At 46.7% G+C, this 13,335-nt stretch overlaps 1 protein-coding gene across 17 annotated transcripts in view; it reads right to left on the bottom strand.

Annotated features, from left to right (window-relative positions):
- The window catches only part of PKNOX2 (PBX/knotted 1 homeobox 2), an 80,633-nt gene that overhangs the window by 16,459 nt on the left and 50,839 nt on the right, over window positions 1-13,335 (bottom strand). For all 17 annotated transcript variants that reach the window (XM_064524386.1, XM_064524385.1, XM_064524388.1 and 14 more), the window contains 2 exons: window positions 5,805-5,913; window positions 3,332-3,468 (listed from right to left, as the gene is read on the bottom strand). In XM_064524386.1, the coding sequence (XP_064380456.1) occupies window positions 3,332-3,468; window positions 5,805-5,888 (221 nt within the window). In that variant the 5' untranslated portion in view covers window positions 5,889-5,913. The remainder of the gene's footprint in view (window positions 1-3,331; window positions 3,469-5,804; window positions 5,914-13,335) is intronic.

Raw genomic sequence — 13,335 nt, 5'->3', positions numbered from 1 at the left:
GGAAGGGACTGCGATTTCTATTTGCCTGTGGTTTTGCGCGTTGATCCTCCCTCAGGAGGGCTCTGCATTGCCATTGAGCAGATCTGTGATTACATATGAACCAAAAACCCCACTTCTTCACCTGTATCACCCGTGAACTCCCTCTTCCAAAATACTCTTGCAATCCTCAGCACTCCCCTCCAATCACACCACTAAATCAGTGCAATATAAAATATGTACATCACACGGAGCGTGGGAAAAACATGAAGACTACCAGTTAGTGCAACCTTAAATGAAGACAACCTTCTCCATGCATTCAGGTTTTTAAATTGGGAATATTTTTGGCAACTTGGAGGGAAAAAATGCAAAATGCTGCTGCATAGGTTGTTCCCGAGTCACTGGACCCCAGTTATTCCCTGCAGGAGCAGTGGGATTTGGGAGACCGCTTTCTCTCCTTTGGATGATTACCCTAAAATAACATCCTTGGGCATTCACCGTGGCATTATCGGGGCTCCCAGTAATACGAAATGGTATAAAAAGTATTATAAATATGGGAAAACCCCATTTTGGCCCAGAGGAGAGGCTGACGATCTCTTCCAATCTCTCTCTTTTTGCAGATCTTTTCCACCTCGGGGATTTTTTTCCTCTTGTTCTTTGCATTTCTGCATCTCCTGCATTTCAGTCGAATCCAATCGAGATGTCACGGGATTAGGGTTTGCATCCAAAAAACAACCTCGTAGCTTATTCCCGGCACTGGAGACAACAGGGCACAAGGTGCACGATGGGGGTTAATCCAAAGAATATTTTTGGGCAGGAGAGGTCCTCACCGAAAACGCCAAAAATCCCTTTTTTTCCCCCCATTCCCGCAGCAAAGCCCAAAAGGGGTTTCCACAGAAAGTCATATTTTCAGGTGGGATGGCAAAACAGTAGCCAGGAGCGAAAGGGGAAGAAATTGCCCATGTCGTGATTCACGCCCGCAATTTCCCACGCACCAGCCATGTAATAATTAGGATTTAAATCACATAATTTTGTATGTACAACGTTTCAGGGTTGCCATTTTATGCCAACTCTGTTTCCTCCGGGCAGTTTGCACTTTTATTGCTGAAAAGCCGGTTGTCGGACGCTTCCTCGAACCTGCTGGATTAGCCGGGGCTGAGCTGGAGGCTGTCGAAGGGGTTAAACCCTTGGCTAAATCTTCATTTGCAGCCACTAATACTGCAGCATATTATAGCCTAATCTCGCCTGATCCCAGTTTAATGCAAGATTCGCTGAGCCCGGAGCAGAAAACGGAGGGAGGGAGGGAAGAAAACGGGGAAAAATTAAAAAAAAAAAAAAAGCCTCAGCGGTCGTAATTTAGGCAGCGGCTTAGCCGAGGGATATGAAAGGCAAATTCCAGGCGGCGTTATGAATTATTGCAGCGCACGAACCCGGCCACCGTTTCAGCAGCCCCTCGATCGATCAGGAATGAGAGGGGTAAATCGGCCCCGAACCAGGGCGGAAAAGAGCGATTTTTAACCCAAAAAGGGGATTTATTAGCACTCAGCTGCCGCCACTTCAGGTTGGAGCAGCACCCGCGGCAAGGAGGACGTGGAGGCTGAGCGTGGCGTGATGGGGGGGAAGAGATTTGGAGCCTGTTTTGGGGGAAAAAGGGAAAAAAATGAGGGAGAGGCACAGCCAGGTTAAGGGAGAGGACCAAGGCCCCGGAGGCAGAGCGGTGTCAAGGAGCAGCGAAACCCAGGTCTGCCGCAGGACTGGGATTTTTTCACCAAAAAAAAAAAAAAAAAGTAGTTACAAATAGGTGAAAAGAGAAAGCAAAACACCAGGATGTTTCCTAACAAGCAGGATTTTCGCCGGAAAGGATTCGGGGCTAGAAAACCCGGGTTTTGCAAAAGGCGGTTTTGCAAAGCCGAGGGTCAGGCGCCCGCTCCTTCGCTCCCTTTCCCCCCTCTCCAGCCGTCGGAAATAAATCTTGGCAGCGCGGATCCGGGGAGAGTTTGATCCTCGCCGGCGCCGAACAAATAAAAGGGCTGAACCGGCCTGACATTTTCCTGCAGGAGAGAGGTCGTTGGCAGCCGCTAATAAAAAGGATTTGACACGGGCTAATAAAGAGAAATGAATTCCTCTAATGGCCTAATTTTGCACATTCAGCAGCGCTCTGCCTGCAAGCCCAGTGGCGGGGGGGGACACGCTGCCCGGCCCGGCCCCGATTTGCACGTTTCTTAAGAAAAAAACAATGCAAAGGAATAAGGACTTTTGCCTACCGGCAAATTTGGGATGCCCCGAAGCCGCCCCAGTGAACCCCGTGGTTAAAACTGAGCCAGCTGCCTATGACCGGTGCAAGAAGTGCAGTCTGCAACAAATGCGATTTGCAACAAATGCATTTTGCAAAATACAAAACAACCTAATATTTTTCAAAAATGCGATTGGCAAAAGAATGCCTTATTTGCAAAAAAAATGCAATTTGCAAAAAACCCACTAGGTTGCAATCTAGCGCATGGCAAAAAGGCTCTTTTCTTTCTTTTTTTCCGTGTCTCCGGAGAATGATTTCTGTCCCTTTGGGGAACGTCCCCTCGCGAGTCCACTTGCAACGCGCTCTGGATAACTCCTGCCTTTCCCCGCTGGGTTTATTCCCAGCCTTTTGCTTCCTTTCCAGGCCGGCCAGATTCGCTTTTTTGCCCCGTTGGCAGAAATTTGGGGGTTGTCCATTTTACCACGAGTGCCCTCGCGGCTGACAAATCCTGGTAGCGCTGATCAGCTCCCACATGGCCCAATTCAGAGAGAATTTCCCCCAGTTTTGGAGCAGAGCGTGTATTATTAAGGCCTGGCTAAGCCTCTTGGTCAAGAAGCAGCGAATCTTGCTGGGATGCAAAAAAATGCAATTTTTGCTTTCACATTCCTGTGTCGGGATGGGGGTTGCCCCAAATAGATGCTCACGGTTCCAATTTGGGACAGAACGATTGCTTGAGGCAAAATCAAGCCCAGCACCTGCTGCAACCCAACAGCGATAGTTTTTTGGGGGGGGGTTTTTGGTCATTCGGGGTGGAAAGGGGTTGTTTTCCCTCCATACGACCCCGGGAAGGGTTTCTCTGCATGTCGGGGCCCCGAGGACGCACGTGGGTGCTGCATCCCCCAGGGCTTTTGTGCATCTTTTATTTTGCACCTTATATTTTTGCACCGTATTTTATTTTGCACCTTCTTTTGCTACTTATGAAAAAGAGGAATATAGAGAAGGACGATATAAAGAAACCTGCCCCATAGGGAAAAACGCACCATGCAGAAAAAGCAAAAAAAAAAAAGAAACCCACCGTTTTTGCAAAAAAAAAGGAGGGAAAGGGTGAAAAGGAGGCGTCACCTGTAGACGGCCCGTTTGTCGGCCTCCAGCTGGGCCTGGGGGTCGGTGGCAGCGGTGGGCACCGGGGCACTGCCGCCCGCCGGCGCCGCGACGTGCACGGGCTGCGCCTTGGCCGGCTGCTGGGCCGTGGCCGTCATCTGCGGGGAGGCAAGAAAAGAAAAAGAAAATCAGAAAGAGCGTTAAAACGAGGGGTTATTGCAACTTTCCCGCGCCCCCGGAGGGCTTTGCAAGCTCCGCCGCGGCTTCGTGGCATGTCTTTAAGCTCAATTTGCCCTAAAACGGTGCCACTGCTGCTCTTGCACCAAGTGCAACACGCATTTTGCACAAATTGCACAAATATGCATTTGCCTGGTTGCACGGGAAAACCTTTGCTTGCCCCCAGGCAGGCAGCGAGAAGAAGCCTTAACCTTCGTTAACGTGTCTCATATTCAGAAATATTCTTAATATTTCAGCCTAAACATTTCTCCTGCTGCCTGTTTTTTTAGAAATATATATGAATGCATACATATATATGTGTGCTAACCCCATCTGCAGCCAAACTCACCCTCATATTCCCACTTTTGGCATTAAGAAGCTGCTTTTTCTCGCCCGGCTGAAAAGCGGCGGCCCTGCGCAAACCTAAGCGGGCCCAAATCTCGGTTTTAAAATGTTTAACTTTAATATCTCCTGGCTGACCTTTCGCTGCTGCTCCGGAGCTTTTTTTAATCTCTTTTAGCGCTCGTCATTTGGCCGGCCCCAAAGTTGGGGTTTTTTTGCTCGCTGCCTTTAAAAAATGTGGATTTACCCATGTTTTCACCCCCTCGCTCTTTATTTCCCAGGTGCTATGTTACTAAGGGGGCAAATTTTGTTTTTACACCTTTTGGGGGTTTGTTTGGGGTTTTTTTTGCAGGGGAAAGGCGTATATTTAAGAGTAAAAATGTCCTGCAGCGAAAAATGCAGAGCAGAGTTCTGGGTAAGGGACCTGTGTCTCCCGCTGCTGGGTTTTGAGCCAGAAAAGCCAATTTTGAGGTCGGGAAACAGCCAATTTCTCCTTGGCCAAGTGCATTTCTTGCAGTCATGCTCCCGTTTTCCATTCCCAATGGGTAAAATCTCTTGCCAAAATTAACGCCCGCTCACTGGGCAAACTTCGGTTTTTCACACACTGGGATATTCCCTTTTTCTGCCATTTTTTTCAAAGACTACAGACAAATAGGTCAATGCTGGAGATGGAAAGGGGTGAAGGTTTCAGGGCAGAAAACCTGCTAAATCAGCAATATTTAGCACACGCCTCGTAGCGTTGTCGAAAGGCAACATCTCACCGCTACCACGTGCGAGACCAGCATGCCCAAAACTTTGGGTTCTCAGCCCAAAAAGGTTATTTGCTTTTTTGCAATGCCTGGGAAAGGCTTTCTGCAGCCACTTCTGGAAACCTGCAATGGGTCTGCATCAAAAAAGGCAGGAATGTCCCCGTAATCTGGCCGAAATCACAGCACAACGAGCACATTAGGATGCTGCGGCAAGGTTTCCCATGGAAAAACCCATTTCTTAAAATAAAAAATGCCATAATTCCACTTGCAAAGGGGGGGTTGTTCCAATGCTTAGAGCAACGTCATGCATGAAGTTGTTTTTCCCTTTTTTTGTGAAAAATCCATAAAATAAATCAAAACGCCATTCAAATCCTCTTTCCCCAGTCCCATTTAGCGAGACGATTCGGTTTCGCACCCGGTTGCCCGGCGCCCGTGATGCAGGGTGAGCGACCCTGCAGAGCCAAGCAGCAACAGGCATTTCTTTTGGGGCATTTTTAGCCAAGAAAGGGATTTTCTTGCAAAATATCAGCATGCTGCAGGGAGACCAAGCATTTCCCTTGGTGCATTTTTCACCGGGAAAGGCACTTTATTACAAAATATTGGCACTATTTGGGGAGAGTGCATGTTCTGGGCATTTCCCTCGGTGCATTTTTCGCCGGGAAAAGCACTTTATTGCAGAATATCAGCACCGCTTGGGGAGACCAGGTAGACCGGGCATTTCCCTGAGTGCATTTTTAGCCTCGAAAGGAACTTCATTGCAACATTTCAGCACCGTTTGGGGAGAGTGAGCATTTCTCCTGGTGCATCTTTCACCTGGAAAGGCACTTTATCGCAAAACAGTGTCGCCACTCGGGGAGGCTGAGCATATCCCTCGGGGCATTTTTAGCCTGGAAAGGCAATTTATTGCAAAATATCGGCACCGAAGGGGGAGACTAAGCATATCCCTCAGTGCATTTTTAGTGTGCAAAAGCCCTTTATTGCAAAATATCAGCATCGTAAGGGCGGATTGAGTCTGCTGGGCATTTGCCTTAGTGCATTTTTAGCTGGGAAGGGCATTTTACTGCAAAGCAGCAGCCCTGTAGCAGGAGGCTGCGTTGGTCAAGGGGATGCGGCGAAGGGGATTCAGGGGGGTTTTGGGGTGTCTCGTGGAGTTTGGGGGGGTCCCGTGGGTGCCGCGGGACACTCACCTGCGGGGTGTCCTGGTAAGGGGGAGGGGGCACACTCTGGGTGGCCATCATTGTCAGAGCCGGCGCCGGGGAGACATGGTGCATCCTGGGCGGGCGTCACATCGAGAAGCTGTGGGTGGGAGAAAGGCAGCGGGGTCAGCCCCCCACCGAAACACCCCCAAAAAAGCAAAAAAAAAGGGGAAAAAAAGGCAGAAAGGAGAACAGAAATGCACCGCTCCCCTCCTGTGTGCCCCACTGCAAATCACAGCCGCCCACTCAGCCTCTTGCAGTGATGTTGAGGGTCCCCAAAGGCCAGGGGGCAATTTTTGTTGCCTTTTACTCTTTTTTTTTTGTTTGTTTTCACTCTTTTTATTGAACTGAAGTTCTCTGGTGTGTCATGGTGGTCCTCCCACCGTGGGCTCCAGCTCGCAAGCCCAGATATATTTCCAAAATTCAATTGTATCTAGAGGAGCAGCGTCTAGCCACAAGCATGCCGAAGGCACGGAAATCAATCCCTGCAGACCGTCCTAAAATAGAGGATCCTGCACCACAACCTGCTGGAGAAGGTGGTTAAAAATAAATACGAGCAATGAGACAGATCCCTCCAAAATGCTCCCAGAATCAGCCCTGGACCATGCAAATACCTACATGGATGATGCAAGACCACGCAAGACCTACATGGATGCTCAGACCCTCCAAGAAAAATGTCCCCTGACGAAACCTAACATTATTTGATGAGCATGATCAGTATTTAATGATTATTTGAGGAATTTGGGAGGAAAAATGCATCAAGGGAGAAGAGAAGAAGGTGGCTTGCAAGTAGACATTGCATGCACACAGGACAGATGTGGGCAGAGCTCTTGGAAACGATGGTTGCAATCGATGAAGCTCACTGTACTTCCACCACATGAACCCCAGTGCGTAGATGACTTTATTTTCCATTCCTCATGCCTATACCTGGTGTCAAGTGGGGATTCCCATCTCTTTTCCAGTTGTTCCTCATGCTCTTGAAGTGGGAAGGAAAGTCAGAAATGCAAAAGCTTCTGTTTTCCTACACCACACCAAAAATAGCCCTGAAAAACACAGTGCACTCTGCCTTCGGCCACCACAGAGTGCCGTCCACCAGCATTGCTAGTTCAAGCCACCTCCACTTGCCTACTCATGGACTCCAAGAAGTGCTCTGAGATGCACCGTCCTCAATCTCTCTTGCAGAAACTTTCCGCTTTCTGTAAAAATACAGCTATTTTGGGGGGTCCCCTGCCTCTTCTTTGGGTATCTTCAAGCCACGCCATCCAACCCCAACATGACAGGGAAGGCAGAGGGACACAGGGAAGGGAGCTCCTTGCAGAGGAGCTCTTGGCTGCTCTCCCAAAGTGTAGACATGGTGGCCAAGTGTAACCAAAAAAGCATGTCTTTCCAAAAAAAAAACTTTGAAAAGCCACCCTCTGCCAACAGGCTTGAAAAATAATGAACTCATTAGATGGCGAGTGTCATTAGGAGGTGGCACTGTGAAACCCAGTAGACCGGTCCCCTCTTGCCCTGAGACATGTGGGTCACGTCTGCTGAAACCATGAGCTCTCCAGGGGGAAAAGTGAACCCGCAGGTGAAAAAATAGACTCCAGAAGGGACGATAGTCTTGTTTAAATCCTCAAGAAAAACCCATCCTAAGTCTGTCATCAAATTAGGCAAGAGCTGGACTAAATTCTACATTTTTGGGAGCACTCATTCCTTGGAAATTTGCTGCAGACCTGCCATGTTTGTCACTGCATCACTGATTGAAGGATTTAGCAAGTTCATAAAGCCACCTAGGAAAATCTCCCCGAGCCTCCCAAAATGCATTTCTCCCATCAAAACAAGCCGCAAGTGATTTTTGGAGTGCTGCCCACTGTTTCACCCGTTCTGCTCCACGCGTTCCCTTGGCATCCCGTCACAAGAAGACACCCCATAAAATGGAAAGTTATGCCAAGTTGTGTTGGGAAATACTAACTCATAGCTTTAGCCCTGCGCTCTGCAACGAAATAGGTGACGCTTTTGGAAGAAATGCTCCAACGCCCCAGGGGAGCGGGGACGCCAACCATGTCCGCGAAAACGCAGGTGCGATTTGGCATGCTTGGCTCAGCCACCACCAGCTTTTGGAGAAGACTTCAAATATTCTGGTCTTCTTCCTGAGACCTCTCTGCTGGGCTTGATGTCTGCCAGCAGGTATCAGCCTCCCGAAAACGCAACGTAGCCTGCCCCCACGGAAAGCCGAGGGCTATCTGCACAGGCAGAGCACTGAGCGCTCTTTTATTCATTTTGCGCAAATAAACTTTTTTTAAAAAAAAAGTAAAGTGCAATTACTTCTTACTCGCTTTGCCCTGCCATCCAACGTCCCATGAACTGAACACTGAGAAGACAGCACACGCAAAGTGCTCGGTGATTTACGGCAGAGTAGAGAGCAGTCCAGGGCCCAAGTTAATTGCCAAATATAATATAACGCATTCGCTAAATCATGGAGACTTTACAGGCTTGGATTTGTTTGGAAAATTGGACTTGTAGTCAAATGTGAAAACGAAGAAACGTGGGAGGCCACCACTGCTGACAGTGTCGCGTTTCGGGGCTCAACCAGCCCGAAAAGGGCACGAGAGAGCTGCAGTGATTTGCTGGCATTTTAGGTAATAATCTGTATTTTTCCCCCCCTTAAATCAGTTTATATGCTCTCTCCAGATTGACTCGTCTGAAGAAGAAAGGGAAGAAGACATAGAGCAGTGCGACACCGAACACCACCAACCCCTCATCGACCTGCTCCATCGAACGGTTGAATTTTGGGCAAAGAGCAAATATTCAGAGCCTCACGCCCCCCCCTAAAAAGAAACTGTGAGCAATGAAGCTGAACAACCTTTGGTAAAGGCTCTTTCGTTTCCGGAAACAGCAGCACTTTAGATTTTGGCAGCAACCGAAGAGCAAAGAGTCCTAAATTTCCTTCGGAAATAAAATTATTTCAGCTACCACTGCAATAATGCCATTAAGTTGGAAATGTATTTCCCGAAGAGCTTGAGTCTACCTAAAAGAGTCACCGCCAAGATAGATTTATCTGCTGCTTTTTGCCAGCAGTATATTACCTCCTCTTTCAAATAAAAATAATTAAAGACTTGAGCTGAGAAGTCGTTTTTCAGTGCGGTCACTGATGCCTCAAAACACTTAAAAACTCAAAGTATTTCTGATGGTCACCTGCCATTACAAGGCGAAAAGGAAATACTCTCTGACCTGCCTGATTATCAAAATAACTATAAAACGGTATTAGAAGTATCGCTGAACACAAAAAAATCACATTGTTGGACTATGTGTTACCATATACAGCTGATAATGTTAACACCAGCTTTGCAACACACAACTCTTTTTTCCAATTCAATGGAAAATAAGCGGGAACGCTTTCCTAGCTAAATCACTGGCTTCTCCATGGCAGTGAAGCCGGCAATCGATAAGGGAAGATCCAACATGGGAAATTACATGAGCGAAGTTTTCAAGCACTTTTCCGCATCTGCCCCGAATTTCAGAATTATTAGAGATTTGTTTTCCCTTCTCGCACATGGAAATCTTGAGGCACATCCCCGGGAGATGGTTATGTATAGCCTGTGTTTGAAAATGTTTTCCAGCTATTAGAAGATATTTTTGCATATTAGCAGAAGACTGCCTTTCTAAAGGGTTTTTTTTTTCTTTTTTTAAGTATAATAAAGACGGGATGGAGCAGCATTTCCAATGACAGCAGGTGAGTTATGCTTGAAGTTTTTTATGTTACAGTCTTCACGGCGGAACAACCGGGTTTGTGTATGCTGAATTTTATGATATATGCATTCATTATATGAATATATATAAGTTAAAATGAAGAAATATCGCTGACGGAAAGGAACAAGCACCTCCAGAGGACTATATATCTCACTCAGAAATGTAAGCCGAAGACAGATTCACCCTCTGCGGGTGACAATGTCTCTCCACTGACCATAAAGTGAATCTGGAGCGACTATCTCACACTTGAACATCTAATTTTTATGTGCTGAAATGAGGCCACATGCAGTTCACCCCCACATTTTCTCGTTTCTGATGGAAAAAACGCTGCAAAGGTTACCAGCTTTCATCAATAAAAGAGTGAGCGGCCCTCTTTTGGGTGAAGCCATCCGGGAAAACGGCCATACTAAGTCTTTTTATGCTTTTTGGCAGTGGTAAGAGCCACTTCTGCCTTGCCGTTGAGTCCTCCTGGTGCGCAGGGGAGGGGTAAAGTCTTCAGATTTGGCTGATCTTGCAAATGGTGCAAATTTGCACGGGGAAAGGGAGGTGTGGAGTCCGTAGGCACAGCCTTGAGCTCTTCTTCAGTCGAGCATCAACCCAACTGGAAGGGCGTTGAGCTCCCGTCTTGTGCCAGCAGCTTTGAGGTTGAAGTGACGAGCAACAAAAAAGAGCAGGAGTGAGGCGGGGCAGTTGGTCCTCCCTGGGGAGGACGATTTCCATGCCTACGTCAAAGAAAATTTGACTTCCTCTCTGCAAACCAGACAACGAGCACCTTGAAATGGTCTTCAGAGTCCTCAGAAGTCAGCGAGAACCCACATTTTGGGGGAGACACCATCGACATTGTGCTTGCTGGTTCACTCCCCCCCCATCACATTTCGGGTTTCCTACCTCCAACGCTTCAAGACAGCTTCAAGCAAAACGATGCGTTTAGCAAAAGCACAGAGCTCTTGGAGAAAAGGGGATTTAAAATCCCAAGAAAGGGTTTATTTCCCTCCAAGGATCGCCATATTGTGTGGTAACCGAGGCACGCCTAATGTCTCCAGTGATTCGCAGCAGCACGCAATGTAATCCAGGCTCAGCCCCATGGAAAAACTCTCCCACTTTGGAGATTTCTCTAAAAATTGCTGCCTGCCGAGCTGTCTTGCACTTCCCTGCCTCTTCCCCAGCTCTCCGGGGTCTGCTGGCCGCATCTTACCCTCCACTAATCTTTACTATCCTCGCTTGTTTTTACACAAATTCACTCCTTGCACTTAAGCGAAAGCTTCAACAGGCAGAAAAACATCAGTTTTTTGCAAGTGAGGCAAGGATAGCTCTACCACCACCCTAAACTCCTGCCTAAAAGCATGACTGATGCAACTAAATTGCTGAAAGTGGGGAAGAATCCTGTTTTTTCAAGACGTTACCCATTTTCTGGCGGTTCTCACACCTGCGCTCCTGCATGCTACTACACGCGCTTGCATGAAGCCGCTTATCGGAGGAGGTCAGAAGCATTAGTGCCAGAAATATCACCAGGCTGGCCAACGTTTCCACCTTTTTAGCAATCCACAGTAGACAAATCTTCTCTACACCACCCATGGAAGGGTTTCCATGCTGGAAACGTCTTTCGTGCTCAGCCTGGACACCGGTTAACTCAACACCGGGCCATAGCTGGAGCATCGTACCCTCTCTGGCATTGCGTTATTGAGTATTTTCCAATAAAAAGAAAATGAATGAGGTCTGCGTTTCTGATCTGCCTCCTCCAGCTCGATAAAAAAGAGTAGGTACGGGAGAGGGGGAGCTGCTATGGTGCATATCTGACGAGAACAACAATTACCGCAAAATAATTCCCTCCTCACCAAAGATACCCATCGCCGTCAATGACTAAAATGCTCCAGGGACATCTCTGCAACATAAACGGGAGAATAAAACCCGCAAGAGCCAGTCAGAGCTTTAGTAGACAAGGTTAATGTACCTTGAACGGCAGCATTAAGCAACTTTGTTCTTTTTTTAAGTGGAGAGCTGAGATACCTACATACATTTTTAAGTGTTATTTTTATAGAGAGAGACCATTAAAGTACCTTCCAAAACAAACCGGCAAAGGAAAACATCAAAGAGGCTTCTTCAAAGTAACGCGAAAATACTTGCATTTTTTGCAATACAGCCCCCGGCCCAGCATAAGTTCCCAAAAGAACGAATCGTGGATTTTTTTTGGAGGGCAAATTGAAAAGCTTTGAAGTGAAACATAGCTCAGGATGCTGAAAATGTGCAAACTTCTTCTTGCCGGACATCAATTGTTCAAGTTTTTGATTTCCTTGAGAGTATTACCAAGAATAGTTAGGGGATTAATTTTCCCACACTTCTTTACTCCGAGCAATTAATTGTGAATAATTTATAATCAGAATCTTATCTGATGCTTTTCAAAATTTCCTTTGCGCACTTAATATTTGATTGCATCCTGCTAATTCCACGACAGAGGAATGTGGCCCCGCACACACATTTCCTCGATGCAAGACAGAAGTCTTGCAATTTATTTGAAAATAGGTTTGTTAAAAAATGTCAAAAAACATTTCCATGGGGATTTTTTGGATGCATCTTCTATGAATTTGTCTTATTTCCCTGGCCGTGACCAAAATTAAGCGCAATCACAGATGTGGGTCACTCACTTAACGATCATTTCTTTTATTCAGCCAAATATCCCCTCCTGGCTTTTCTTTTTTTTTTTTTTTTCATGAAAATTTAGATCGCTTTCCACAGTGCTGCAACAAAAGCTGGATTTTGCTTAAAATAACCTGCATGAGGAAATCACAGAACTTGTAAAGCTTCAAAATTGAAAAGCAGACGTCTACAAATTTATGTTCAGAAGAGTCATGAGGACGAAAACCAAGTCCTTCCACCTTGGCCTGGTGAAGATGAGATGGTGGCTGCTTCAAAAAATAATCAAAAAATTAAAAATCCCCAAACTCCTCCGAAGGAGAATATAATCAGACACCAGCTTCTGCTGAAGGATTTTCAGCGGCAAAAAAATATCAAAGGCAAAAAAAAAACCCCAAAAAACGAAGACAAAACCCTCTCTAGCCCTAAATGTTCGTATAATAGTGGCAAGCTCTCCACCCTCTGGTAGCACAATGTCAATGTGAGCCCTCTAACCATGAACAGTGTCCCTGGAGAACAGATGAAAATGCCACGTAGTTTTGGGAGACAAGTCAAGGTTTTGGCAGATTCTGCTGGCCCCATACCTGGATGGAGTTTTATTCCTAGTTTTGTCCCCCCACATATCCCGAATCTCACGTTGGCTATGGCACTATTAATTTTCTCATGGTCTTCTTCCACCCGGAGGGTCCATGAGCAATCCAAGAGGCCACGGTTTTGGGTGAAAATTGAAGAAGGAGCAGAGAATAAAATTTATCAGAAGGCCACAGGAAAATCCCTGCTGCAGCCCTTCAAACACCCCGATTTATCGAGCCTGTCAAAAGAAAGCTTTAGGAGGAACATGATTACAAAGGTTGGACAAGGAGGCTGGAGCCATTTTTCAGGCCTCCAGGCTCTGGGGGTTTGCATGCTCCCAAAACCTTTGCATTGGAAAAAGACCAGTTTCACATGAGAGAGAAATGAGGAAGAATTTTAAAGCACCAACAGCGAGTTTGTGGGTAGATTTAGTTTGGAAAAGTGCAGGTTTTTTGTGTTTCTGGAATCTCTTGATTCAAGTCTAGACAGTAATGGGGATACAAAGAGATAAAATCTTAGAACTGAACCAAAGCGAGCTGGAAGCTATAAACTTCAGCTGAGAAAAAGCAATAGGAATTTGATG

Source organism: Dromaius novaehollandiae, chromosome 21 (assembly GCF_036370855.1).
Source record: "Dromaius novaehollandiae isolate bDroNov1 chromosome 21, bDroNov1.hap1, whole genome shotgun sequence".
NCBI lineage: Eukaryota > Metazoa > Chordata > Aves > Casuariiformes > Dromaiidae > Dromaius > Dromaius novaehollandiae.
The sequence above is the reverse complement of the archived record's forward strand: the minus strand, read 5'-3'. Positions and strand labels throughout refer to the sequence as shown.